Source organism: Ceraceosorus guamensis (genome assembly GCF_003144195.1).
Source record: "Ceraceosorus guamensis strain MCA 4658 unplaced genomic scaffold IE81scaffold_6, whole genome shotgun sequence".
In the NCBI taxonomy this organism is placed as follows: Eukaryota; Fungi; Basidiomycota; class Exobasidiomycetes; order Ceraceosorales; family Ceraceosoraceae; genus Ceraceosorus; species Ceraceosorus guamensis.
In genome coordinates, this window is record NW_020290001.1 from 235,521 (window position 1) to 262,783 (window position 27,263).

Sequence of the window (27,263 nt, forward strand, 5' to 3'; positions counted from 1 at the left end):
CCCCCCCCCCCCGAGCCCCCCCCAGCCGGCGTAATTCGCGGCTTGAGGGCATTTGTCGGAGAAATCGGATGTTGTCCTGCAAGCTGCGCCCGCGGACTTGTTTAGGGTCGTAGCCTAGCTGACTTCAGCAAGCACGCAAATGCGCCAACGGACATACATGTGACTACTATGCGCGCCCAGGCTCAAGCAATTTTACGAATCGTGAATCTTTGTCTGAAGCGCGCAAGTCGTGGGTGGCGCAGCGCATGCAGCATGCCAATAGAGCTCTCTCCCGCGTGAGCTGTAACGTCCACGGACTGGGCTTGACCGGAGATATGTAGTGTCGCAGTCGTGAGTGGTCGTACCTTGCACCGCGGCATAAGAGGTCCTTGACGCTTGGATGTGGGCGCAATTCTTCCGTGCATGGGCGCGCCGCGCTGCATATATATGCTCTGGACTATAGCACAACCCGTCGGAAGCGAGGGGTGCGTGCATCAGCGCTCAGCTTAAAACGCTCGGACCACCCGATGCCTCCACCGGCACAACAGAGTTGCAGCAGATTCGCAACTTGTGACTTGCCTTTCCTTGTCATGATGGATGCGCAATGTGAATCTTCTTCATCGTCCACCACACACTTTGCACTTCGATCGAGGTTAGAAGTGCTGATCAGAATTCAGAAGGATTATAAGCTAGGACACAGCACAAGACGGTGTCAAAGACCTCATTACGAAGGCGCTTCCCGAGAAAGCTGCATGAAGTATTAGACCAAGTCATGAGGGGCTCAACAACAGCAACAGCGATGGCATTCAGCTTGCCTGAACTTGTCCTTGGTATTTTGCGACATCTGCCGCAAAGGAGCGACGTGCTCAACGCCGCCTGCGTCAATCAGGTATTCAGGGATGTGGCCGTCGGCAGAATGCTGCGCAAGACCCAATTAAGGGCTCGCGTGACGCACAAGAAGCTGTGGAGGTATCTGATCGCCAACCCGGAAGGCGCAAAACTGATCACTCGTCTAGACATTACCCGAGGCTGGCCGGACGTGCACAGCGATGGACAGGAGTGGGAGGCCAGATTGGATCCGGCCGTTGCGGAGGTCGTGCCGCTCGGCTTCGAGAGGCCGGCCGATGAGGGCACCTTCCGATGGCCCAATTCAATCCCAAGTGCGAGTGAACGAGCCGATCACAGCGAAAATGTCCCAGAACAAGAAGCAGCTCTGGATGCGCAAGTGCAGGATGTCTCTGAAGGCGAGCATCTCCTCGTCTCTGCTCTCGGCAATCTGACATCACTGGAGACGTGAGCACCAGCTCCAAGCCCGCAGGTCGATGCATCACGGAAGCTGACGAATCGCTTCCTATACATGTCCTAGTTTTGTGTGGGATTCTGCGCCGCCTTGTCAGCCTTCTGGTCCCGAATCACGAGCAGATGTTTGGGGCGCGCTGCGCGCATCTTGTCCCAATCTTCGGCGATTGTATGTCAACGACTACAGTGGTGGCTCGCCGTATCAGCCGAAGCCAGCCAGACAAAGCGCATTCGAAGAGGAGACTGCACGCTTGAAACGAAGGCATCCCCCCATTTGGGGTCCGCAGGTTCGTATTGGCATCGCAGTCGTTACGCCACCGTAGATCTGCTCAAGACACGGCTGACGATGAGTTCAAATGCCGATTCTGCAGTTCTTTGACAACGTGTCAGGCTTGACACACTTCAGCTTCACGACCTGGGCCTTTTGGGCTGACGAGGATGCTGTAGAAGGCTTGAAATGCACAGACTTGGAACAGCCCCTTCGGACGAGGTGTCCGGACCTTCGCGTAAGTCACGTCCCTCGCCGTCCTGCCATCTCAGCCTCCTCTGACGTTGATCGGTGTTTGCGAGGAATGCCAAAGTTTCTAGAGCTGCAGATGCATCTGATGCCTTACGACACAGCAACATTGAATGTGGACAACTTGTTGAACAGTGAAGCCGGCACACCCTGGGCGAACCTGGAAGCTTTGAGGATGTACAATTGTGGAGCGACTAGAGCCGTGGTGGAGAAGTTCATCGAGACGCACGCAAAGCTTCAAGAGCTGCAAGCGATTCACACTGGGAAAGTAGACGACACGTGGCAAGAGGAGGGGGCCTACGAAGACCTGAAATTCGCTGAAGGCATTCAATTGACCATACCTCGTGGCAGAGTCAAGGTGAAGGACCAGCTTGCGAAGGTTGAGCAAATTTTCGGGGCCGAGGCTTGGCGATTCGCTTGGCATTCAGGTCAGGACGAGTGGAAGAGAGCAGGACGATACTACTTTACGTGAGGCCAGGCCCTGGAGCGCCGTGTCAATGATATTCGTCATCTTGCGCCTTGGGTCTCGAATTTCCGCTTGGGATCGCTGGAATCAGTGCGCAAAGTATGGTCTCAACTGAATGGTGATTTGGGACGTGTGTGTGTCAGATTTTTGGTACATCTCGATCACGAAAGCGCTAAAGAGCGGTGGTATATGCGTTACATCGAGCTGTGCGAGCGGGCTCTCTACAAGATCTCAACGCCCAGGCTTAGTCGCCCTTTGTTACCTCAAAAGCGGCGTACTTTGGAAGTGGATAGTCTTCGTCGTCGTTCTTCTTTGCCCCTCCGAATCTGTTGATGATGAGGGGCGTGCGCGAGCAGAAAGCAAACGCGCTCACGAAGCTCCAGAGCAGAGATCTCTTCCATCCGACGTAAGGGTGCATGATGCTGGGAATGAAGGACGGGATGTCTTGACACTCTGTGACGAAAGGTCTGAATTTCCTTTCATACTCTTCGAGAGCCGTGGTAATCGAGGCGCCTTCTTTGAGGTTAGCGAGCTCGCCTGCTAGGGTGTAGGCTCCGTTGATGGCGAGCGGTGTTCCCATTCCGGAGAGCGGAGTCGGCGCGTACGCAGCATCACCTACGCACACGATCCGATCCTTGGACCACTTTGAGAGCCTGATCTGCTGAATCGCTTGGAAGTAGAGATCATCGGCGTCGGGCATCGCGTCCAGGAAGCGCTGAGCTTCCCAGCCAGCATCGCCAAATTCTTTTCTGCACAAATCCTCTTGCGTTTGTCGATCGCCTCGTGACGCAGACTGCCAAGCTTTTTTCTGCTGCTCGTTGCTGGGCATGAGACTGAGAAAGGCGCGGTACGTGCCGTGCGAGTCAGGTCTAGAGCTGACGACTCGAGACTTTTTCGCCGTGTAGACAGTCCACCAGTTGGTGTCTGTGGGCTTGCGAGGCACAGTAAAGTAGATGCCGTACATGTTCTTGTCGATGATTGTCAGCCATTCTTGAGGGAAGTTGTTGCGACGAATTCTCGACCATTGGCCATCCGCTGCGACCAGCAGATCAGATTCGAGAGTCTCGCCGTTGCTCAACTGCACTTTGACGAGCTTCTCGTCGTTTTGCAGAACCTTTTCGATGATGATGCCAAATCGGTAGTCTATAAGGGGATGGTCCTTGGTTGCCTCGAAGAGTACCTTGGCTAAATCTCCTCTGAGAATTTCGAATTCCTGCGTCGGACTGGTCGCGATGCCCTCTTGGACCGGCATGCGCGCAAAGAAGCGGCCCTTGTCGTCGACGAAGTGCGTGCCCTTTTCTAGCGTGTTGTAGCGCTTGAGCTCATCGATCAAGCCCATCTTGCGCATGATGACGATGGCGCTGCCTTTGATGTCGATGTTCTGACCTTGTGCGAGCAGAGCGGGTGCCCTTTCCAGGACCGTGACGCGGATGCCGGCCTGGGCGAGGAAGTAGGCTAGGACGGGTCCGGCTATGCCAGCACCGCTGACGAGGACGTGACGGACTGCGGACATGATGGGTGACAGTGAGGCGTAGTGGCAGTGGAACTTGAGTTTTGCGGGTAGTTGCGGAAAGTCACTGAGATGTGGATGAAGCTTTGAGAGCTGTTTGTGTATGCGAGAAGCTCCCAGGTGAGTGAGCTGGATTGTGGGATTCAAGAATAACGTGCTCTAGGATCATGCAAGCGGCCCTTTATATAGACGAGGGACCATCTCGAGCCCAAAGCTTCCAAAGGCGGTCGCAGCAGGTCCACGATCACCAACACCGTGCTTGCTCGGTACAGCGACGATCACGATGTGGTTGCTGAATTGACTCATTCGTGAGTGCAATTACCAAGTCACAGAGCGGCTAAACTACATTCTTGCTGCTGATTGTGAGATCGATCAGCAGCGCAGCAGAAGGATTGCAGAACTCAGCCCCGGCGACTGGCGCACTCGTAATTGGTATCATGCTGTGCGGCTAAGCGTGCAGCTGCCGTATGTGGAGTGGTCATGATTCCGCGGGCGCTCCGCCGTAGGCATACCGCGTAAACGGTAAGCGCATCGGACGGACTGTTTTTGGGCTCAAGCGGCCGTCCGCCCCGATGGAAATCAAGAATCTGGCATCGTGCGCCTGCGCCGATGACGCACGTGATCTTACCGCTGCATTCCGTTCATCAGCGGCGTGCATATGTGGCCCCGCGGCGTCATGAACGTCCGGCATGCCGCGGCCGGCACCGCCGAGCGCATCTTCGAACGCTCCGCAACACAAGCTATGTGTACTGCTTTGGTCAAAGTGAGATTTCCAGACTACCTTGCATCGCATCACAGCAGCCTTAGAGTTACAGAACGCAAATCTGTGAATGCGAGATCCGTGCTGTTAAGGCGACGTCGCCGCCCCACATCGGATTATCCGGCTGGATTGCCCTCAACAGATGCACTCGTGGTATCAAAAGGCAGCCAGAAGTCAAGAGCCATCAGAATGTTACGAATGTCCGAGTCGTGAGTGGAGGTCTCATAAGAGTTCTTCGGAAAGCGCTACACTCCTTCACATACAACTGGAGAGCATCTCCCAGCTTGCTGTCTCCTTGGGCGACTATCGTACATGGAGATGCGGTTTCTGATTCGCGACGCGGGCCTTTGAGCGTAGGGAGGCTGGACGGCTCGGTCGGTGTTTATCCTCGCAGACCTTGAACGAGAGATGAGCTGCTGTGTGCAATTGGAGGATCCTCAATGTGTTCCGCAAGCAAGTTTCGCAAGAAGCTGAAAGCGCCCAAGGTCGGCTGCCTTCGATGCCAAGGTCGGAGCGGCCGTGTCGGTCATCCTGGTTGTGGGTGCCTTTTGTCAGATCGTGCGACCAAGGCAACTCATCGTCGGGATCGACACCACGCCCACCACGACTCCTGACTGCTGCATTTAGGGCGAGCTACGTGATAATTTTTGGAGCACTGGACTGGCATGAGCAGGGGCAGTCCGGGAAATACCTACCAATCGATCGGTCGCAGTCGCCTTGGAGTTGCTACCAACGGGCCCAAAGGCTGTTCTGGAGAGAGATGATCAGCATAGGTATGGACGCCTGGAGAGGCTTTCCACGCCTGCACATGCCTAGGAAGGAGAAGCGCTCAGCTTGATGCGTGAAAAGATACGGGCAAGTCCGCAGAGTGCGAAGAGTGTCAGGCTTATCAAGCTTTGCAGCGGCTCGCACTTTGGCTGATGACCACACGATTCATTGTCAGAAATTGTGACACATACAAGATTCACCACTGGTCAAAATCACCAGCACTGCGACAGTACTGATATTAGGAGTGCAGAGGCGTTGACCAGAAGGGTTGCCACGAGCCAATATAAGCTTCGGCGCTCATGCCGAGCTTTCCGAGCCCAAGCACTCTCCCTAATTTCAACGCGCGTGGACGACCTCTCTCTGCTGCTTGCAAGATCGCCTATGGTATTAGTTGAGATGCTTGAAGTGAGCTTCTGGTGCGTGCTTCTGGCCCCGTGAACCTGGGCTCAAGGTTCCGACGAGACCAAAGGCCTGTCACACCTGCCCTCGCCAGCAATCGTGGATCGCGAATGCTCCCTCAGGAAGAGACCTCGAGCGACTTGGCCTGGTGCTTCGAAAGCGGGCTGGACGCATGTGCAGCGGTTGTTGAGCAGAGCCCGATCTCTGCCAAGGGTCACAGCGTGATCCCGATGAACACAGCCTCGAAGCCCGTCTTATCGCGTCATCTCCGTCCGGGCGCACAAGATGCTTTCAGACGTAGCGGGCACAACCTTGCAACGTCAGCTCGAACAGGCCAGTGACCCTTTGCTGCATAGCGAATATGTGAGCGGATCCTGCCTGAGCTAGCTAATGAAGCTTTTCTTCGCTGTTGCTAGAGTACGCGTTCTTCTCGGAAGCGCAGGACTAGCCGTATGACTTGTGACTGGTGAGCTAGCATACCAAGCGCAGCTGACCCAGCTGGCACAGTGCGCTGAACCGCCGAGTCGAGCAAATCGGTGGCTTCTGCGAAGCATGGGAACCACGTCGGACCTTCAATAAGACCATGCATGATTCTAGCGTGCGTAGGTTGACTTGACTGGCTTTGCTGTCCGAAGAGAGTCGCAGACCATTCGGAGAACGTGTCAAAGTCCACGCTGTTCTTGAAGCCGTCCAAGTCTGCCCGAAGCGCCACCGTCCCGCGAACGAGATGCAGCCTTCACCAAGGCTTGACACAAGGGCAAGCGTCAATTACAAGTGTGGTCGTTGCCGGTGACTGGAGAGTTGCCGAAGTGTTGCACGCTCCAAGGGCAAGGTTTGGGACGAATGATCGCTGGCGTGGAATCAGCGGCAAGGAGCGCTTTTTTGCAAAGCGTGACCATGCGTGCCTGACCAAATTTGCTCAGTAGGCTCCGCGACCACAACAGTCTTGTCTCGCGCCGAAGCATCACCAGCATCGCGAGGTTGGTTGCGGGGAGGGCGGGGGGAGAAGTGAAAAGCCCAGCAAAAGCAGGCACTTTCTTCGAATCGACGATTCACGGCTAGCTCCGCCCTTTCGAACTGTCGGTGTGCCTCTCCTGCGCGAACGAGCTACGACGACTTCAGACTGCATTTCGCTGCCGGTGGTACGTGATATACGCGCATCCTGCCTCGCATCAGCTATAATCGGCAGCAGGGCCGCAGGCCTGGTGAGAGCCGGCGTGCATCACTTCACACTTTGACTCATCAGACTTTGCTTGCGTCTGTGAGTCAAGTAGGGAGTGCGCGTGCGCGTGCGCGTGCGCGCTTGTTTGCATGCAGCCATATGCAATCAAGTCACGCACGCACGTCGTGCGCGGCCACGAGCTCTATAGCTGAGCTTCTCGCGCGCATGCTCGAAATCGAGTCGGCAGAAGGCGGGCAGCAGCAGCAGCAGCCGCAGAGTAGTCGAAAAGTAGAGAAGTATAAGCACGGTTGGAGGCGCGGGCCAAGGCACAAGCCGTCGCCAATTTTGATTTCAAGGGTGCTTGCGCGGTGATGCATGGCATGGGGAGGTGCGATCAGCGCACGAGCGAAACAGACCCAACAGCAGCGCAGCAGTCACGATTCGACTGCTGCCGAGTTCAACAACGCCCGAATCACTATGCATATGCAGTCTTGAGTTGCTACCTATCGACTGTAGTAGCAGCAGGCGGTCGGTCAGACCTGTTCTATAGCTGCACCTATAGCTATCACCGTTCACAGCTCCCCCCAGCAGACCTGAGCCGGCCAAGTTATGCGCTAGCACGCATCTCTTCTCGTCGCTTACCCTGCCAGCCGGTGCGCTGCGCTCGCACAGGTCACCACTCTTCTCGAACGTCGCCAACAAGTCAGCAGCGCGCTCAAGGGTCCGCCTTCATCCTTGCCCGCATCCCTCTTCACATACGGCGCACGCCTTTCCTGAGCGCTTCATAGGAGCCTTCTCGCCGACCACGGCAGCGCTGTTTGCACGAGAGCCTTCCGGATCCACGCAAGCTTGTGCTCGGTTAGCCGAGCGATGGTCGATCTGACTCCGCTGCCTACGCCTGAAGCACCAGACAAAGGCCGAGCCGCATCTCAGGCGCAGACCCTTTCCGCAATCACTCCATCTCAGCAATCCAGGTCTGCTCAAGACGTACACGACACTCATCAGCCTGCTCCTATCATTGCGGCTCCAGCCTCCCGCATAGCTGCGCGTGAACCCGTCCTCTCTGCCTTACCTGTGCTCGACGCCGGGAAGGTGCTCCCAGCTTTGACTGGTGGTCAGAGCGGCATCAACACGGCATTTGGCGAAAGTTCATCGAACTCTCCCACGGGTGCCGACGCGGGGATCGCAAGCGCGTCAGACAAGGCTCCTGACAGAATGGGTGACTCTTCCAGACGGGGCATCAGCGGTTCCATTCCAGGCAGCCAAGAGGCGATGGACGCGTACGACGGCTACACGAGCTTCCTTAGCAGCAGCGCATCTACGGATGCACCTCACGCTGCTGCTGCTCTTGGATCGAGCACGGCCAACGCAGATCCGCTCGCGACCAAACCCTTGGTCAGCGTGCCTGAAGACGAGCAAATGTCGGGCACAGAGTTCCGCTTGGAAGAGTCAGGATCGAGTGCACAAAGAGTTGACAGCAATGGAACGCGGTCCAGTGTTGCATCGAGTGCCTCTCGGTCGCAGAGCAGCGAGCCCCAGAACGATGTATTTGGTGGAACGAGTGCGAGCTCAGGAGGCGAGTTGAGCTCGCAACGGCGTTCAGCAAAATCTCCACGCGACGAGAGCCCTTCCAGCCCATCAGCGCAGGGGGGAGATGTGGGTAAACCGCTACCAGGTCTTCCGACTAATCGACCGGCCTCTGACTTGCGACTGAACGGCGCATGGCCGCCTCCGTCGTCGGGGATCGGAGCAGAGCAAGCGCAGCCCGGTGCTCGGCCTGATGTATCCGCGCTACCACCTCAGCACGTCCCCCGACCGGTCTCGTACTCGTCAGATTCCACTGCTAGGTCGGGCGATCTTCCTGTGGCGGCAAACTCCACTTTGGTAACGCCTTCCATTACACGGCGATCTAGCAACAGTCCTTCCATTGTGGTGCCAGCGCAGGTCAACGGAGAGTCACCCCTCTCACCGCCTGACGCGGATCCTGCTCGATCATTAGCGGAAAGCAACAGGAGCTCCATAGATGATATCAGGCGAATGCATGCTGCGCGAGCGGCAGCGCGCGGTAACGAGTATGCTGCGCACACGCCCGAGGCGAGGCAGCCTCGAAGGGTCCCTGGATCTGAGCCCGGCCGTCCCACGAGCGTCGTGGAGCCCAGAAATACTGACAGCGCTACCTCAAGCCGAAGCACCAGCCGCAATGCGCCTAGGGCGCGGAGCAGTGATGGTCATGAGTCCGGAGCGAGAGAAAGTCATCATTCACGAGACTCTGCGCGGACACCTCCAAGGTCGGCCGGAAGCGGCACGGCGACATCTCGGGCGGAGGAGCCGAGGGATTGGAGTCATGCTGAGCGAACAGAACGCTCTCCCCACGGTACGCCCACTAGCGCAATTGCATCTTCTTCTGACCGCGACAGAGAGCGTCGGAGTCGACGAACACTTGGCGATTACGCATTAGGAAAGACGTTGGGTGCAGGCAGCATGGGCAAGGTGAAACTAGGGGTGAAGATGACGAACGGCGAAAAGGTGGCCATCAAGATTATTCCACGTCATACCTCCTTGGCTGCCGTGCAGCAGCCCAAGTCGAGCGGCGATGCCACGCCTCAGCCTACGCCCTCAATCTTGGCGAAAGCCGCAGCGAAAGACCACAGCAAGGAGGTTCGGACGATTCGGGAGGGCAGCCTGCAGCTGCTGTTGCACCATCCCTACGTCTGCGGGATGAGAGAAATGATCATTCACCCGAACCACTATTACATGGTCTTTGAGTACGTCAATGGAGGCCAGATGCTGGACTATATCATCTCTCACGGCAGGCTCCGCGAGAGGGCGGCACGCAAGTTCGCCAGACAAATTGGCAGTGCTCTGGAATTCTGTCATCGTAATTCTGTGGTCCACAGAGGTGAGTTGTAGAATCTTATTGTCCCTAGCTTCCCAGCACCTGACTCAGCACAAGCTCTTTCCTGCAGACCTCAAAATCGAGAACATCCTCATCTCAAAGACCGGAAACATCAAGATTATCGATTTTGGGCTCTCAAATCTCTTCTCACCTCACTCGCACCTGTCGACGTTCTGTGGCTCGCTGTACTTCGCAGCACCAGAGCTCTTGAATGCCAAGGTGTACACAGGGCCAGAAGTCGATGTTTGGAGCTTCGGCATCGTCCTGTACGTTCTTGTCTGCGGCAAAGTGCCCTTCGATGACCAGAGCATGCCCGCATTGCACGCCAAGATCAAGCGGGGTCAGGTCGAATACCCAGCCTGGCTGAGTGGAGGTGAGCCGATGTGGATTAGGTGGCGGCCAGAAAGCTTCGTACTAAATCGATAGCCTTTCCACCTCAGAGTGCAAGCACATCTTGTCAAGGATGCTGGTCACCAATCCAAATCAGCGCGCGACTCTGCCCGAAATCCTAGCCCATCCCTGGATGGTCAAGGGGTATGATGGCCCGCCAAACGCGCACCTTCCCAATAGGCAGCCACTTAGGCCGGGCCAGCTGGACCCCGAGGTGCTTCAAGGCATGACTGGCTTCGAATTTGGGGCGCCAGACGACATCGAAGCTCGACTAACAGAAGTTCTCACCAGCGAAAGCTATCAGACGGTCCTGCAAGCGTGGGAGGTTAAGCACGGGATCTCGAGGAGCTCTTCCGGCGCTCAGATAGCATCGAACGGGACGAGCACACCTGTCGATGCGCCACTTGGCAGGGCGTCAACCAGGGGCAGCGTTGACTCAAAGTCAAAGACGGGAAGTAAGCGATTTAGCGGCATAGACTTTTACCGAAAGAAGATCAACGTCTTCGGCAGTGGCGCAAGCAAAGATGATCCAGGCTCCAATGGCATCCTCAATGGTGCCACGAATCCTAATGCGACATGGCCCGGGGCTGGTAAGGAGCCTTTGGACCCCACGCGCGGCTTCCATCCTCTTATCTCTATTTATTATCTTGTTGCGGAGAAGATGGAGCGCGAGCGGCTTTACGGACATTCGTTCTTTGCCAGCTCAAACGTTTCGCTCAACGGCACGCAAGGTGGTCCCTCGAATCGACCACCATCTATAGTCACAAGCTCAAGCCGGGTTGGCACGTCCATGCCTACTGCTGCCGACATCCCACAAGAAGCTCTCCGCGTGCCAGAGCAATCGCACGTCTCTGCGAATCGTAAAGAAAGCCCAGGCGTGCCTGTCGATCTTCCTGCCCCACCTGCAAGCGCTCGCTCGACAGGCTCGACACCAGCCACACCCACTCCAGTCTTCGAGTCGCGCCAAAAGAGTCAGCCTATGCCGGTGATGACTGGTCCTCCGAGACCGCGGGCACAAGGCAACGAGTTCGAAGCCGCTTTGCGCGAGAAGGGTTTCGCAGCACCGACTTGGTCTGCTGCGACGGCTCCTGGAAGCAAGAGGTCCGAACCACCTGCGAGCATTGCGGGCGGCGCTGTCTTTGCTGGAGCCTCTGTGCGGCCAAGTAGTACTGCTCCAGCACAGGTCTCGAACCACAAACGCAGCATCAGCCTGAGCGGCAAACGCGCGCCTACTGTCGGTAGAAGCTCTGATCTCGCGCCAGCACCCTTGGAAAAGGACATCCCTGTGAGCGGGCCCAGAATTGTGCGCAAGGACGCGGCTCTCAACACTCCGGACAAGCGCAAGACATACCATGGTGCGCTGGCTGATCACCAGGATCAATCAGCCTCTCTGGAGAGCGAGGTCCTCGCGAACCCGGCAGACAACAGCGCTCTCGCGACCCCGAACAGCGCAGGAAGCACAAGCCTGGTGAGAAGATTCGGCTCCTTGCTGGGTAGATCACCCTCGACACCCCTGGATGTCGATAAGCGCCGTCAGCAACGCATGAGTACGGGAGCCATGTCCCTGTCCAGTAGCCCTGCCAACCGGCGTGGAAGCATACAGGTTGGCACCGGATTGACAGGTGTCGCAGAGAATGGAGCAGAGTCGGCTGAGGCAGATCAGAACGCGCCGAGCTCAGCCGTCAGTTCCAAGAGAAGGTCCAATCTAAACGAAACAGGTTCTGGAAGCCCACAATCGATAGGCCGCACTGCAGGAGGCAAGGCTCTTTCACCGAGCAAGGGTCGTCCCAGCACTCCGGGCTCACCATTCGGAGGCTTGATGTCCGCCGAGCCAGCTTCCGCGCCTGCCGCTCAGAGCAATGGTGCTGATTCATCATGGCAGGGCGCTGCGCACCCTTCCCATCTTGGAGCTATACCGCAAAGTCGCAGAGAGTCTGCAGTGCGATCCGCAACTCTCAATGCTGGTCACTCTGTGAGCGCGACCAAGGACGCTTCGCCAGCTGTCACTGCAGCGGTGCGAACAGAGACGGAAGGCGAGCGAGAAACATCGATCTCCAAGCCAGTCTTCTTGAAGGGTCTCTTTAGCGTGCAGACCACGTCGACCAGACCGCGAAGGGAGATACACGCCGGCCTCATCCGAGTCTTTGATCGAATTGGCGTGCAGTATCGAGAGATCAAGGGAGGCTACGAGTGCGTACATCTGCCCAGTCTGGACTTTTCAGGTGTAGGCGGCACCCCTACGTCTCTTCCAGAGGGTCGAGGTAATGTGCGAATTCCAATCACTCAAGGTGTTTCTTCTCAGGGAGTAATGGAGAATATGGACGACAATGAGAATATACGTCCCGGAGGTCCAAGACGAAAGCAGAGCCGCATCTCGTTCGTCTCGGGCAAGACGAGACTGAGTAAACGCGGCGAGGGTTCGCAAGCAGACTCTGCGAGCATTCACTCTACGCGAGACGGCGAAGCGCGGAGCCCGGTTACTTCTCGCAGTAGAGCGAGCTCCATGACGGCCAATACGCTGGAAGCTGCGTTGGAAGCAAACGCGAACAGTCCCACAGTCGAGCGTCAGCTGGGTCGTCAACGCACAGACTCTCTTAGCGGAAGTGTCGCACTCAATCCTGGCGGCAGTTCACGAGAAGCATCTGCCACGCCTGCCCCAACGACGTCCGGCCCGCCACCTGTGCCTGCAAAGGCGATGGATCAGGCGACCGCGCATGATCTCGCCGTCCGGTTTGAAATTTTCGTAGTCAAGGTGCCGCTGCTGCTAGGTGTCAATGGACTGCAATTCCGACGAGTGGCCGGCAATCCTTGGCAGTACTCAATGCTGGCTCGCCGCGTCCTCCAGGAGCTCAAGCTATGAGTCTCAATGCGTCACCATCGCTTTCACCCACGATTCTCTTCTTCACTGCTTTCTCCGACAAGGTGTTGACCCGATGTACTTACGCCTCTGTGTCTTAGTGCATTTCAGTCCATCTATGCGTCATCATCCACGTCTGCGCTCAGGCTGAGCTTCCGCCCCTGTCACACCTTTGCCATACTCAAAACCCGCATCCTGCGGCTGGCCTTCCATGTTCACCGCTGGGCTCTTCTGCATCGTAAGATGTTAGCCGCCGTGTCCTTCTATACACTTCTCTTCGCTCACACGCAATTGGAACCAATGTCATTTGTGTCATTGAGGCTGTGTTGACCGCACACTCGTGACTCTTGACTTTTACGTGGCGGTCGATGCTTTCTGACCGCCCACTCCTTTGCACGAAGATCCAAATTCCAAAGCGGCGGGTCCGAATTGTGGAAAATCGTTCCAGGTAGAAGGTTGGCTGCATGCTGACAGCGGAGTCGCCCCACAACTTTTTTCAGTCAGCAGATCTGGTCTGGATGCCCGCGCCACTTGTGACTTTGGGCTTGTAGCGAGCGAGGTCCTGCCATGAATCGTGGCAAGTGACCTCCTTCGAACATCTCGATGCCACAACGATTTTGCGCATGTCGTCTCATCTCTTCTATATATCTGCAAAAGGCCCGCCCGCGTGTGCGCGTCACGAATTCTAGGCATGCGGAATGCACGGCTTCAGCAAAGATGCGGAGCCGAGAGAGATGCTTGCAAATTGTTGTTGCTGTGCAAGGGGTGAGTGAGACATGGAGCACATTTCAACGCGCGTGGATGAGGTGCAGCCGTCCTATTCTATATATCGACATCATCGAAACACCTAGCTGGGGAACACGCCCATTTGCTGTTGACCCGACGTCATTTGCCTGCGAGGTGCGGCTGCTGGCTGCTCTTTCTTGTTATTGCTGCTGCTGCACGGCCAAGGCCGGAAAAGGGCCGCGATGACGAAAAGCGCGGAGTCCGGTCTTGCGGGCCACGCTGCATGCATTCATCAGTCATCAGTGATTCAGAGACCCCTCTGGCCTACACCGAGACCGGCGCGGTACAATGGAAGAGTCTGCTGCTGCTGTGACATTTATACGTATGTTGTTGTGAGTCGTGAGTTTGCTGGCGACTGTAGCTGAAGCTGAACGCTCAATGAGTCCACACGAGCGACCGCTCTCCCGAAGCTCGAGCGCTTGACGGAGAAACAAAGCGATGCCGCACTGCGGATCACTATATGAACAGTTGCGGCCTCATGCGGAGAATTTGTCATTCGAACTCCACGCATTGAGCGCAAGAACGCGCAAAAGGCCGCTCGGATGATATCGATGCTCGCGACTGTAAATCATCAGTGTGCGGGCTTTGAACTGCACAGGAGTGGGTATGTCATGCTAATCACTCACTGACTGAATTTCAACCACAATGATGAGCATCAGCAGCAGCAGCGTTTTGATGTCGCTCGGCGCAACGCGACGCCCCACGGCTGCGGGCGCGGACCGAGTCCGCTCGTCTGAGTCACAACAACAAAGTCATGGAAGCGATGCTGCATGATGTGCACGGCTCCCTTAATTGGGTTGTTGCTGTCGGTACCGATAGGTGGATCAAATTGCGCAACAAGAAGCCCTCTTCAGCCCAATCCTTCAATCCACAATCAGCAAAGAGCGTGTTGCCGCGTGTGCGATGATGATGATGTGTTCACTCGACTGATGAGAGGAGCTCTGCATGCGTGCATGCTTGGATGCACGCGTCTAACCTCATCAGTCACACACTCTTTACGATCGCTGCGTCCTCGACGCCTTTTGATGAGCAGCGGTATAGGGCGCAATTTGAAATAATCAGGCACGGTCGATCGTGGGTTTGGATGATGTGATTGTTCCCAGCCGGGTGGAATATTGACGGGGTGCTGGACGACAACAGGGCAGCGCAACCAACGCATGCGGTCGTGCCCAGTCAGGGTTCAAGCTTCGTGCGCGGTCAGCATTAGACGACAGCGTCACGGATCGAGAGTCAGAGTCTTGAGTCAAGAGTGACGAGGATCACGTGAATGTCGCGCTGTCGGCTTTCCTGCGCTGCACCTTCCGGGCTCTTGATTCTCGATTCGATCGCCTTCCGGATGTGAGAGGCGTGATGTGACGGCGAGCGCTCGACGCACACGCGCCAGCAATATTATTGGCATCACACGTCTTTGAGACCTCGCCACCCGCGCTAATTGCTTGGGGAAGGGTCATCATATCCTCCAGCTCGCACGCATTCAGCGCGCGACATGATCGAGCCTGAATCACAATGTACCATCGCGGCATCAGCCCTGCATGCGCGCGTGATGGCATGCAGCACTTACACTGCGACTGTTTGATTCATGCAGTATAGCGATTGATGCTGCATCGCGTTGCCCTGCTCTCTGCTGCCTGCGCAGCCATCTGGGGCAGACGCGCTGCCGCTCCTTCATCATCCGCGCGGCGTCCGTGTGCGTGCAGCTGCTGCTGCTGCTGCCTGACGCATCAAGCGGCAGCATCCATGCGGTATGGCAGCCACTTCGCGCCTTTCGATCTTGACGCTCTGGCAGGCATGATCGGGGTTCCACGCACGCGGGCATCTTCCGCGCCCGCACAGGTCACGGTGATCGAGAGGCCTGATGGTGGAGAAGGTCAAAGTTCAAATTGTAAATCATACATTCGCGTACCTTGGGTCCAACCACTCACGACTCACTGCTTATCCTTTCACCACGCACCATCTTCTGCTGTCACTGGCGAGAGGTTTCTCGTCGCGCCTACCATCTCGCTTGGCTTGGTGCCATTTCGATCCAGTCTCCACCTATAACGTGACACTGCAGCGACACGAGTCACTGCCGACGACGAGAGTAGTCACCCGTCGATCCCCGTTGCAGCATCGCACTTCACCAAGCAGGGTGCCACACTGTGCAAGCAAGCACCGCTACTTTCAGGTGCATCATAACAATGCAATCTCCCGAGACTTCGCTCAAGAGGAAGCCGGCAGCTTCGGCTGCCTCGAATCTCACCAAGACTGTCAGGCGTTCAGTCACTCCAGTGTCCGACGATGAAGGCGACGCATCCGGCAGGCTCGGCCCAGGGGAAGGCGGCGATGCTGGAAATGAGCCTGGCGTCACCAAACGGACACTGCAAAACCGCAAAGCTCAGCGCGAGTTTCGCAAACGACGCGAAGCCCGCGTACGAGACCTCGAGGAACGATGCCGTCGCTTCGACCAGATGGGGCTTGAGGCCAATGCAGAGCTTCAGCGGATAGCGAGGCGACTGAAGGACGAAAACGAGGCTCTTCGCGGCTTGCTCGTGCGACTCGGATTTGCCAACATGATCCCACGAGCGATCGAACAGTGCAGCACGCCCAATCGCGAGGGCTACCTTGGCCAAGCGTACACCTCCGCGGCTCACGCGTCCGGCAGTAACAACAACAATAACAATACAGCGCACTCAGGCGCTTCCTTCCTCGCGCCGCATCCTTCCACAACCGGCGTAGCGATGCCGAGCGACCTCGATCTCAATCTCAACATGAACCTCAACGTGATGGATGTAGGCATGGGAACCAGGAGCACTACGCTGACTTCCCACCAGGACCCCGCGAATGCTGCTGGTCAGAGTGCGCAGAGACAACACTCTGTCAGCACCTCTCGTGGCAATGCAAAGAGTTCCGCAGTCTCACCATCGGGACTCTCCGTCAGCCATTTCGACTGGCCAATTAGCAACCCGAACGCATACATCACGGACGCATTTCGCGGTAACCAAGAGACGGCCGGCAATCAGATTCGACCTGGGCTTACTCAAGTGAAGTCGCGCCAACGATCACAATCCTCGGTGCCTCAAATCATCAACATTGACGGAGCTCAGCGTGGAAACGCGCGTCACTCGCCATCAGCTAACAGCGATGGAGCAGACGGCGCAAACAACGCTCGACCAAAGAGTCCTTTGCTGTCGCTGCGCGACTTGTCGGGTACGCAAGCGTCCGCAAACGCCCAAGAGAAGCAGCAGCAGCAAAATGCGGATGTGGTTTACGAGCCAGCCGGCTCCAGCTTGGGGGGTTTCGGTGGCGCCGGTACTGGAGGGAGCGCGATGCTTGGACTCCCGCCTTCTGCGTCTCAACAATTCTCCACGGCCACGGCAGCCAACAATGCTGGGAACACGCCCACGAACTCTTCGAGCTCCCTGTTTCCATTCCCTCAGAGGACTTATCAGAACGATGCTTTGCTCAATCCCAACCCTATCCCGTTCGCATTCAATCTCTCTAGCAACGCGTCGCATTCTCCTCCTGATCAGTCCTGGTGGGACGCCATGTGCGGCGGAGGTATGCTCACGCCTGGCCAAGATCCCACTGCCCTCGATGAGAAAGCACAAGTCGTCGCTGCAGCCCAACAGCAATCGAACTCTGACAGGAGTAGCGGAGGGCCAAGCGGCATCTTCGGTGGCACCCCGATCGACTTTTCAGCCTTCCTTTCTGGTGGTTTCACTCCAACTGGGACCTTTGGTGCTCAGAATTTCGATGGTAGCCAGGCTAACGACGTATCGCGCTCGTCAAATCAACGGCCAAATGCAGCTTCTATGGAGAAGAAATTGTCGGCCTCGCCGTCGATGCCGCCTCCCATGCCACCAACCGCACATGCTCAGATGTTCTTGCGCTTGCTCGAACGCAAGCTCGCCTCGCGAGATTTCAGCCCGTACGCATCTTTGGGCTTCCAACCGCCAAGCATGTACCAGGACAACTCGGCAACGCAGCAGACGAAAGATGCAGGCACGAAGTCAGGCTCGAGCATGTGGCGCATACCGAGTTCGACTGATCGCACCAAGGCTACCACGATCTGGAGAGCGCCGGGGCACGGCTCCTCGCCGCTGGCACAGAGCAGCAACGCTGCCTCGATGACACCCAGCAGCGTCTACTCTCGATTGTCGCAGCATCCAGCCTTTTTGAAGACGAGCGAGAAGGAGTTGGAAGAGCTCGTGGACGCCCTCGAGCCCAGGCATTCTACCGGCTCTCCTTCTTCGGGCCGCTCTGCGAGCACGGCCAACCGTTCAGCCCAATCATTGGAAAGACGTTCAAGCTCGCAAAGCTCCAACAGGTCGTCAGACGACTTCTTTACAAACGCTACCAGGCAAAAAGACGCGGTTGCAGCCACCCATGCGCGTGGCCAGGCTCCGAACACCGGCAGACCTCCTGTGGCAGCCGGTGCACCCAAAGCGCCCCAACCACTTGAAAGCGGCGCTGCGCGATCACCGCATAGCAGCGCAATGGAGCTGGACGAGAATGCAGTCACTCAAATACTCGACATGCTCGATGCCAAACGAGGAGGCAGTCAAGCGCAGTCTGGTCATCGTGACGCGTCAGACTCAAATGCCCCTAGTATGATGGCTACATGAGCGCTCCGTTGTCCGCATGGCTGCTTGCAACCTTACCTCGCTATTAAGGCGTTCCTGACTGGCGTATATACACTCAATCAGCTTGTTCAGCCGGTGTCTCCAGCATGCTGCACGCAGAGTGCATCTCTCCCTGGCCGTGGCAAATTCCTACATCTCACGTCGACTCGTCACATGCACCCAAGCGTCTCTCCTGTAACATCCCCCCCGTCTGTTCTCACCACTCTACGTTGCGCTTCCCAACTGCACTCGGATCACAGGGCTTTCATCTAGTCTCGTTTTTATATGCTTTAATAGGCCAATCCATCCCGATCTTGAGTGACCATTCTTGATCGGCTCGCCTCTTCGCCCCGCCATGGCTGACTGCTAGCGATGACTGACTGGTTCAACGACGCATTCGCGATTGGAAACGAGGAGGGGCAGATCACTCAAGAGCCGTCGTCCCCGCTCTCACGGCTTGGAGCCATGCGCAGACGCAGGTGCAGCTCGTCGTGTGACCGTGGCCTAAGGAGGATGGTCACGTTCCCTGGTGCGCTCAATGCAGAATCTTGCCCCGCGGACATGGACCGCTCGCCTACTGATCAGCCTTGTGCACCACAGCTACACAAAATTTTTGCGCTCACCCGCCGCACTCGAGTTTTCGTCGTGGCGAGGCAGCACCAGCATGCAGTTGTGCATGCTTGTATAGCGTCTGCGCGCCATGCAGGCGAACACGCTGCCTGCTGCAGCATGTCTGCGCGCGTAATGACCGAGGTTGTAATTTGGAGGTTGTATTCAAGTATTAATCGGCTGGAGGGAGCTAGCTAGCAGCATTGAACTCACGTGCACCATGCATGTTCTGCTTTTGAACCGTGAGAGTCGTGCGCGCGGCACGGAAGCAGTCTGAGTCGATCTGATACGTTTTCCACGCGCGAAGAAGTTGAGGGAAGAAAGAGAAGCTCGGGCGGGCGAGCAGTCAGAGTTGTGAGTGCAGCATGCGCACATGATGTGCGAGTGTGCTTGCTGCGAGGGCGGCAGTGTGAGTGTGCGTGGTGTGATGAGCGTCGCAGCCAGGTCGTTCGTGAGTCTGTGCGCTTTGGAGCATGGCGGGCGCGCATGTGCCGCGTGACATGGCGAGCAGAAGTTCTTCGTGATCCGTGCTTTGTCTGCGCTGCGAAATGAAGAATCGAATCGGACCCCCCGAGGTGGGTGAATGCTTGCCCTTCCGCACACGACAGCCATCATCCCCTCTGTTCAGTGAGATTTTTGGCCTAACATCCATCTTTTGCTGAGTCGCAGGACCATCTCAAGCCACCTTTCAGCAGCATTGTCTACCTTTCATCTGCAAAGAGGCATTCGAAAGTCGCTCTCATCCTCGCTTTCATCCTCTGTGCTACCTGACCCCCGAGCACGTCTCTTCACCATGTCGTGAGTAGCCGTACACTTTCCTTCAAGCACATCAGTCGAGGCGAGCACAGCTCAAGCGATGCTCTCTCTTCTCCCCTGATCCGCGCCCTCCTTGCAGCCAATCCGCTGTTCTCGGTTTCCCCCGCATTGGCCCTCTGCGTGAGGTCAAGAAGGCCAACGAGGCTTACTGGTCCGGCAAGATCTCTTCTGAGGAGCTCTTGAAGGTCGCCAAGGAGCAGCGTCTCTTGACTTACCAGACCATCAAGGAGCAAGGTGTGGATGTGATCCCCACGTGAGTGCTTGTTGCGCTCGAGACTCAGTCTGCCGCGAGCTGGCTCCTCACGCAGTTCGGTATCGCGCTCTTCTCGATCCGCAGCGGCACCTTCTCCCTGTATGACCATGTGCTTGACATTTCCAACACCTTTGGCATTGTGCCCGAGGCTTACGCAAAGTCTGGATTGAGCGCCCTCGACCAGTCTTTTGCCATGGCCCGCGGTCACCAAAAGGGCGGCGTCGACTTGCCTGCGCAGGAGATGCAAAAGTGGTTCGACTCCAACTACCACTACATCGTCCCCGAGTTCACAGAGTCATCTGCCTTTGCCATCAAGGACACCAAGCCCATCGACGATTTCCTGGAGGCCAAGCAAGCTGGCTACAACGCTCGTCCCGTGCTCGTCGGCCCCCTCACCATCCTCGCGATCGGCAAGGTCGGCGCTGACGCCAAGTCCGAAACCTTTGACCGTTGGACGCTGCTCCCCAAGCTCGCCGCTGTTTACGGCGAGCTCCTTGCCAAGCTCTCCGAGGCTGGCGCCGAGTGGGTGCAGATCGATGAGCCTATTCTCGCTCTCGACGCCGGTGCAGACTTGGCGTCTGAATTCAAGCAGACCTACGAGACTCTCGCAAAGGCTGCTCCCAGCATTAAGGTCCTTCTCGCGACCTACTTTGGACGTGTCGGCAACACTGTCAACTTCCTGAAGGATCTGCCCATCGCTGGTCTCCACGTCGACCTGGACCGCGCTCCCGAGCAGCTCGATGAGGTCCTCTCCGCGTTTGCAAGCACCAATGTCGTCATCTCTCTTGGTCTCGTCTCTGGACGCAATATTTGGAAGACTGACCTCAGCGCTGCTCTTCAAACCGCGCAAAAGGCTGTTTCTGCTCTCGGAGGGGATGCCAAGCGAGTCATCATCTCGTCCAGCTCTTCGCTCCTGCACACCCCCATCACGCTCAAGAACGAGAAGAAGCTGGCCCCAGAAATTCTCGACTGGTTCTCCTTTGCGACTGAGAAGGCCGCCGAGGTCGCCACTTTGAATGCTGCCCTCAAAGACCCCAACAGCGCCACCGCTATCCTCGAGGTCAACCAGCGCTCCATCAAGGCTCGTCGTGATTTCGAGAAGAACTCCAACCCTGCTGTTCGTGAGAGGCTTGCAGCTGTGAAGGAATCCGACTACAAGCGCAGCGAGCCCTTCTCCGTTCGCAGCGAGACCCAGCGCAAGCACCTCAACCTGCCCACCTTCCCCACCACCACCATCGGATCTTTCCCTCAGACCAAGGAGATCCGCCAGTACCGTGCTCGCTTCACCAAGGGCGAGATCACGCAAGCCGAGTACGAGAAGTTCCTCGAGGCTGAGATTCAAGATGTTGTCAAGCGTCAGGAGGAGATTGGCATCGACGTCCTCGTCCACGGAGAGCCCGAACGTAACGACATGGTGCAATACTTTGGAGAGCTCCTCGACGGTTTCGTCTTTACTCAGAACGCTTGGGTGCAATCGTTCGGATCTCGATACGTCAGACCTCCCATCATTGTCTCCGACGTTTCCCGCCCTGCGCCCATGACTGTGCGATGGAGCAAGTACGCGCAGAGCCTCACCAAGCGACCCATGAAGGGTATGCTTACTGGACCCGTCACCATCCTCAACTGGTCCTTCCCTCGTGCAGATGTTACTCGAGAGCTGCAGGCCAAGCAGATCGGTTTGGCTCTGCGTGACGAAGTCTCTGACCTCGAGAAGGCTGGTATCTTTGCCATCCAGGTCGACGAGCCTGCCATTCGTGAAGGTCTGCCTCTGCGAAGCCAAGACCACACTGCCTACCTCAAGTGGGCCGTTGACAGCTTCAAGCTGGCCACCTCGTCCATCAGCCCTTCCGTGCACATTGCGAGCCACTTCTGCTACTCTGACTTTGCCAACAAGCAGATCATGCAGTCCATTCTCGACCTCGACGCTGACATGGTCTCGATCGAGAACAGCAAAGCAGGCGCCAAGATCCTCAAGACCTTTAGGGACTTCAAGTACACCCAAGACATTGGCCCTGGTCTTTTCGACATTCACAGTCCCCGCGTGCCCAGCGAGGAGGAGATGTTCGCTCGTCTGAAGGACTTTACCGCTCACATTGAGAAGGAGCGCATTTGGGCGAACCCAGACTGTGGCCTCAAGACCCGTACTTGGGAGGAGTGCACTGCCCAGCTCAAGAACATGGTCGCAGCTGCTGCCCGCGGTCGCAAGGAGCTCGCCTGAGCTTCAGCTGCGCTGGCCAAGAGCCATTTCTCTCGTTCTTCTTGCTTTCTTTTGCTTTCTTCTCACGAAATCAAGCCTCAACGGCTGGCAAGCTTCAACGGCTAGCCTTTTTCTTTTCGCCCGGCTGCGCTTCTCTTGAAGCCTCCGATTTACTCTCACAAAAGTGCGCGAGCATCCACGTGCACATTCTCCCCGTTTTACAAGTTCTCGTCTTTTGACCGTGTCCCGTCATTGACCTCTCCCCCCCTTTGTTTACGATTCTCTTGGGGGGCCTTCACCAAAGCCCCCCCTCTCGCACTAGCTTTCCGTCGAAAAGGTCTCAACACAGCTGTTACGTTCCATCCTGTCATCGTACAACACTATCACGCATTCACGGCATTCAACTTGCAATCAATTCAGATCACCACGATCAGGGGGTGAGAGAGGCACGGCTTGTCTTTCGCTACGCGAAGCAATGAGACGGAATCGAGTCGTATTTCCTTTGACGAACAACATTCTTAAAGAAGAAAAGACTCGCATCGCATGGAGCGACGACATCGCGGTCGCTTAGATCAGGTTCTGTCAATGAAGAGACTCGGTGGCTCTTTCGCTCAGTGGTTGTGGTGATCCGTTGAGATAACGTCCGCAGTGAGGCGCTCGCCTTTCGACCCCCGCAACCAACAAAAAAAACCTACGGCATCTAGGATTCTCGCGTGGTCCCCCACCGCAATACTGACTAGACCCTACGCAGCAGACGTCCCGTGCGGCTCGCTTCGCTCGCCGCACTTAACTTAGGAGATCGGACGGGATCCTGTGCTTTGCCAGTGGTATGGCCGTAGATGTTATTTAAATAGTGTCACAAGTATATATACTTTTATCTTTTTTCGATCAACTCATCCGCCTTTGCCTAGGAGAGGCCTTCACATGTTTAAGTGCACAGCCAGCCAAGTGAAAGTGAGGGTGTGGTGAGCTGCACATTCTCGGGCGCACGGTCTTGTTGCAAGGATCTTAATACTACAAGCGTCATGATGCCCTGAATGGGGCTACTGGCGCGAGAGCAGATGTGTGTCTTCCTTCACGAATGGCAGACGCACGCACACAGAAGGGACGAGTGCTCCACCCACGGCTTCAAGCCACGACAATGCGAGGTCATTTGAGGCTTGCCCAGCACGTCAAATGTATTTCCATGCTGCAAGACGACGATTCCGCCTGTAATTGCACAAAAGACCAACATGACCGAACTTCTAAAATACAATCTTTTTGCCCTGAGGTACGGCATCGGCAGCGATGCCGATCTTTTCTCTTTGCGCGCTGGCAAGAGCCGCGCCTGGCGCCTGACGCCGTTTCGAATGACCCTGAGCAGCTCTCCTCGCTTCTCTCTCTTCCTTTGTCGGCTTGTGCGCCCTTGCAAGTGGCTGTTCGGGATCAAAAGAGCCGGGAAGGGGGGCAGGCCCAGCAGTTGCAGGTTCTGCACCACCATCGTAGAGATTTTCAGCGTCCCTCTGAGGCTTGCGACGACTGAAGCCGTGCGGTGCCCTTGCGTGCGGTCTGTGTCCCGCTTCGTGAGCACCGGCAGCATTGCGGTTCTTGACTGCGCCTCGTCTCACTGCGTCCGCACTGCCGTACTCTAGCTTGATTTCCCGACCATCAAGGTAGCGCATGCGAGGACTGATGAGCGTCGCTGTGGCGTGAGCGACCGTGTGAAAGTCGACGAAAGCGAAGCTGTGCGCGGGTGCATATCGCGCAGCGTTGTCAGAGCAAGCTCGCCGCGACGAAGAGACTCGCAGCGCAACTCACCCTTTGCACTTGTTTGTGCCCTCAAACTCTCCCATACGGATCTTGCGTATGCCTGCTCCTCTGACTTCATTGGGGCGCGCAGGTTGCTCTCTCTTTCTTTTTCGAGTGTCCTCCTTGGTATGGACACCTTCTGCGTCAGCTCGTGACTCATTCGAGGCGTCGTCATGGTCCGCTTTTGCCTTTGCGTCATCACTTGCGTCGCCCGCCAGCGACTCCTTTGGGGCGCGCTCCTGCCGAGCCTGGGCTGCTCCCTCCACAAGCTCCCGTAAGCTCGTCTCCGTGGTGGCAAACGACAGATTGCCCACGAACAGAGTCTCGCAAGGCGCATTCCTCTGCGCTCTGAGAATCTTTTGCGCAGTCTTTGTCAAACCAGTCCTTCCACGGCTACCGCTTGTTGCTTTCACATTACCATCTCCAGCGTCTCCTTCGGGCTGGGTGGTTGCGAGTGCTACTGCAGAAGGATTCAATGCAGGTCTGCCGGTATAGTCGGAGCCAGACTTGATGAGCAATCGCCGACCGTCAAGATGCCCTTCCGAAAGAGCGATTCCCGCTTGCACAATGTCGGCGTCCGGTACATCGGCATAAGCATAGCTATTGACCAAGCAGTGTTGGAGGGTTAGCAAAGATGAGAAGAATGTACGAGTTGTGCGGCACGCAGACTCGTGTCACTCACCCTTTGTTGTGTTCCATCTTCTTTTGTCCAGAAGGCATGTGTATGCGCGAAATGCCAGTGATGCCACCTTCCTCCAGCCACTCTTTCAGCCGAGCTTCGGACGTTCGAAAGCTGAGGTTGCCAATCCAGAGACTAAAGCCGCTTCGTGCTGGCACTTTTGGCTCTGTTGCCACCGGAACAGAGTCTGCACTCCCTCCAGTACCAGCCTTGGCGGCCGCCTTTTCCAGCTTCCGCCTCTTGCGCTGCTCCTTGTGAGATATAGCTTCCACCTCTGCATCCTCCGCCTCGCCCGGTGCATCGCTCTCAGTGTCAAGCGCAGAACGCTCGTGCGAATCGCTTACAGCTACGTGTAGATCGTCTGCCGCATCGACGACTATTTGCGCTGCAGATCGAAGAGCATCGCCGGCCTCATCTGCGGCACCGGCCTCCTCAAAATCCTGCTCCTCCTCGTCACCATCCATGGCCATTGCGGGAATCTTGATGCTCGCCTTTTTCTCCTTTTTGCTCTTTTTCGACTTCTTTTCTTTGTCCACATTCGTATCGTCTTTGCCCTTGCTGCCAGACTTGCGTGACTTTTCCGCTCCTATCGACTCTTTGGCGGCATCCATTCCGGAGGCGCTAGGTGCGGCTTGCTCCTCTTCCTCGGCACCAACCGGTGCTCTCCTCCTTTTGCTTGGCTGAGCGCCAGGTTGTCCCAGCTTGCGCTTGGAGTCAGAAACAGAGGTCGACACGCTGGACTTGGCCGCATCCGCATCCGGAGCCGCGGCCACATCGTCCGACTGTTTGCCGGATGCTTGCTCCTTGGTCAGATGCTTGCCCTCCTTGAGCACGACTACCTGCGCACCATCAAACTCATCCTCATCGGCAGAGGCTGGGCGTTCGTGAGAGCCAGAAGCATCCAAGCCAGCACCTAGCATGTCGTCAAATTCAGACGTAGAGTGTCGCTGATCTTTGGCGTTGACCTGTTTGTGGAGTTGCTGCAAGAATTTTGGCACTTGACCCGCATTGAACTCGAGGTTGCGCGCCGGCAAGGGCTTGTCTTTGGGTGCCATGGTGGGGAGGATGAATGTGGCAGGCGGCAACGTCGCCTTGTTGAGATTCGAAGTGAGGAGGAGTCCAGAACGCTGTCAGGAAGCGATGCGAGTAGAGGGCTCCTCTCGACTGATCGTGGTCATTGTCGAGGATTTGACGCTTGATTGGAGCGCCTGGTTGTGCCCTCCTCGTCGGTCTCAGCTGGACCTGCCTGCTGCTGCCCTGCTTGCTGTAGAAACTTCACGCCCGCCAAATCAACTTTTTTCTTGACACAGCCCAACGCATCACGTGACAGAAACCTAGCTGCCCTTAGCCGTCAACAAGTCAAACTTGTTGACATTCTGGTCTGGCTTGGCTCAACTCCCATGAAGGACTTCCACTTCCAACCACAATTGCTCAAATCTGACGCTGCCGTCGATGCCAGCGACATTTTCCCGAGCCCAAATGGTCCAACATTGATTGTCGTTTGAGCCAACCAACGCGCCAACACAGACCATCTGCCCACCTCGTCGTATCGATCCGTAATGGCCAGCCTGCCTCCCGCCAGCACTTCTACAGAGCACTACGCCGCTCGCGATCTTTTCGGAGGAGCAATCAAGGTGGATGTACCATTCTCATTCCTAGACGTGAGGTGAGCATCGCCTGTTCACCTTTCAAAGCCTCTCGAAGTTCGAGCGAGCCTCCTCTGACTGTCCTGCGCGCACCCTTCCTTGATGCCCTCGCTGCTTTCCCACCCCGGCACCAGTGATGTTCGACAAGTGCCAGATACTCAAGAGGTGCACGTGTCGAGGGACAAGGACGACATCAGCTTGATTGTAGAGATATTGCAGGTCGTGGATGTCGCTGCGCAGCAAGCTGGCCGCAGTGAGTTGGAAAGTGCCGTGAGGTGAGTCGATTTGCTGGAAGTCTCAGGGCGCAGATGGCGCATGGTGTGCTTCGAGTAGAAGATTGCACGGATCTAGGAAACATCCAGGCAACCTCGACTGATCGCGCACAAGTATCAGCCCTGCTGACGTGACGACGGACTTTCGCGGGTTGTGCAGGTATCACTTTGACTCGATAGCGCACGATGGTGGGGCAGCAAGCTCCTCTGTCAAGCACGTTTGGACGACATCGCCGTCACCAGCGACAAGTGTCTCACAGCCAAGCACGCCTTGCGCAGTACTTCTCATGGGTGAACAGAGCGTGGTGAAGTACGGAGAACGTTTCGGGCATTCGGCTCAGGATAGGATACGGGTTTGGGTGGCGCTATATAGGCTCAGACCGGCGCGCAACATTGACTTGGTGCTCAGCGTGAATGAGCCCCTTGCTCAAGCTGTGGCCGACAACGACAACGAGCAGGAGGATCTGCGAGCAGAGAGAGCAGGCGAAAGGGTCGAACAGGTCAAAGATGAAGCTGCGGAGAGCCGGGCCAGAGGGATCTTTGAAAGGGCAGCTGGAACGCTCCGCATACATGACTGGGACCTCTTTGCGGAATGAAATGCGCTCACACATGA

The 27,263-nt window shown here is 56.6% G+C and overlaps 7 protein-coding genes across 7 annotated transcripts; 5 read left to right on the forward strand and 2 right to left on the reverse strand.

Annotated features, from left to right (window-relative positions):
* Window positions 1–620: 620 nt before the first annotated feature.
* On the forward strand, window positions 621–1,731 carry IE81DRAFT_208496 (hypothetical protein). The gene is made up of 3 exons (XM_025510953.1): window positions 621–1,272; window positions 1,346–1,565; window positions 1,630–1,731. Exons 1-3 carry the CDS (start codon window positions 752–754, stop codon window positions 1,672–1,674), a joined length of 786 nt encoding a protein of 261 aa, XP_025372378.1. The 5' UTR covers window positions 621–751; the 3' UTR covers window positions 1,675–1,731.
* A 464-nt stretch (window positions 1,732–2,195) lies between these two features.
* Window positions 2,196–4,172, reverse strand: IE81DRAFT_208493 (FAD/NAD(P)-binding domain-containing protein). Its single transcript, XM_025510952.1, has one exon. The coding sequence runs from the start codon at window positions 3,772–3,774 to the stop codon at window positions 2,506–2,508; it is 1,269 nt and encodes a 422-aa protein (XP_025372379.1). The 5' UTR covers window positions 3,775–4,172; the 3' UTR covers window positions 2,196–2,505.
* Window positions 4,173–7,303: 3,131 nt separating this feature from the next.
* IE81DRAFT_320403 (Pkinase-domain-containing protein) lies at window positions 7,304–13,485 on the forward strand. Its single transcript, XM_025513019.1, has 3 exons — window positions 7,304–9,759; window positions 9,827–10,129; window positions 10,197–13,485. The coding sequence occupies exons 1-3, from the start codon at window positions 7,731–7,733 to the stop codon at window positions 13,004–13,006; spliced, it is 5,142 nt and encodes a 1,713-aa protein (XP_025372380.1). The 5' UTR covers window positions 7,304–7,730; the 3' UTR covers window positions 13,007–13,485.
* Window positions 13,486–15,687: 2,202 nt separating this feature from the next.
* On the forward strand, window positions 15,688–18,723 carry IE81DRAFT_320404 (hypothetical protein). Its single transcript, XM_025513020.1, has one exon. The coding sequence runs from the start codon at window positions 15,967–15,969 to the stop codon at window positions 18,391–18,393; it is 2,427 nt and encodes an 808-aa protein (XP_025372381.1). The 5' UTR covers window positions 15,688–15,966; the 3' UTR covers window positions 18,394–18,723.
* An 844-nt stretch (window positions 18,724–19,567) lies between these two features.
* On the forward strand, window positions 19,568–22,756 carry IE81DRAFT_320405 (putative MET6-methionine synthase). Its single transcript, XM_025513021.1, has 3 exons — window positions 19,568–19,797; window positions 19,895–20,068; window positions 20,153–22,756. The coding sequence occupies exons 1-3, from the start codon at window positions 19,793–19,795 to the stop codon at window positions 22,284–22,286; spliced, it is 2,313 nt and encodes a 770-aa protein (XP_025372382.1). The 5' UTR covers window positions 19,568–19,792; the 3' UTR covers window positions 22,287–22,756.
* A 753-nt stretch (window positions 22,757–23,509) lies between these two features.
* On the reverse strand, window positions 23,510–25,196 carry IE81DRAFT_285961 (hypothetical protein; the record flags this gene model as incomplete). The annotated part of the gene is made up of 3 exons (XM_025511656.1): window positions 23,510–23,987; window positions 24,063–24,653; window positions 24,736–25,196. The coding sequence occupies 3 exons, from the start codon at window positions 25,194–25,196 to the stop codon at window positions 23,510–23,512; spliced, it is 1,530 nt and encodes a 509-aa protein (XP_025372383.1).
* Window positions 25,197–26,022: 826 nt separating this feature from the next.
* On the forward strand, window positions 26,023–27,263 carry IE81DRAFT_320407 (Mog1p/PsbP-like protein). Its single transcript, XM_025513022.1, has 3 exons — window positions 26,023–26,398; window positions 26,513–26,653; window positions 26,811–27,263. Exons 1-3 carry the CDS (start codon window positions 26,292–26,294, stop codon window positions 27,244–27,246), a joined length of 684 nt encoding a protein of 227 aa, XP_025372384.1. The 5' UTR covers window positions 26,023–26,291; the 3' UTR covers window positions 27,247–27,263.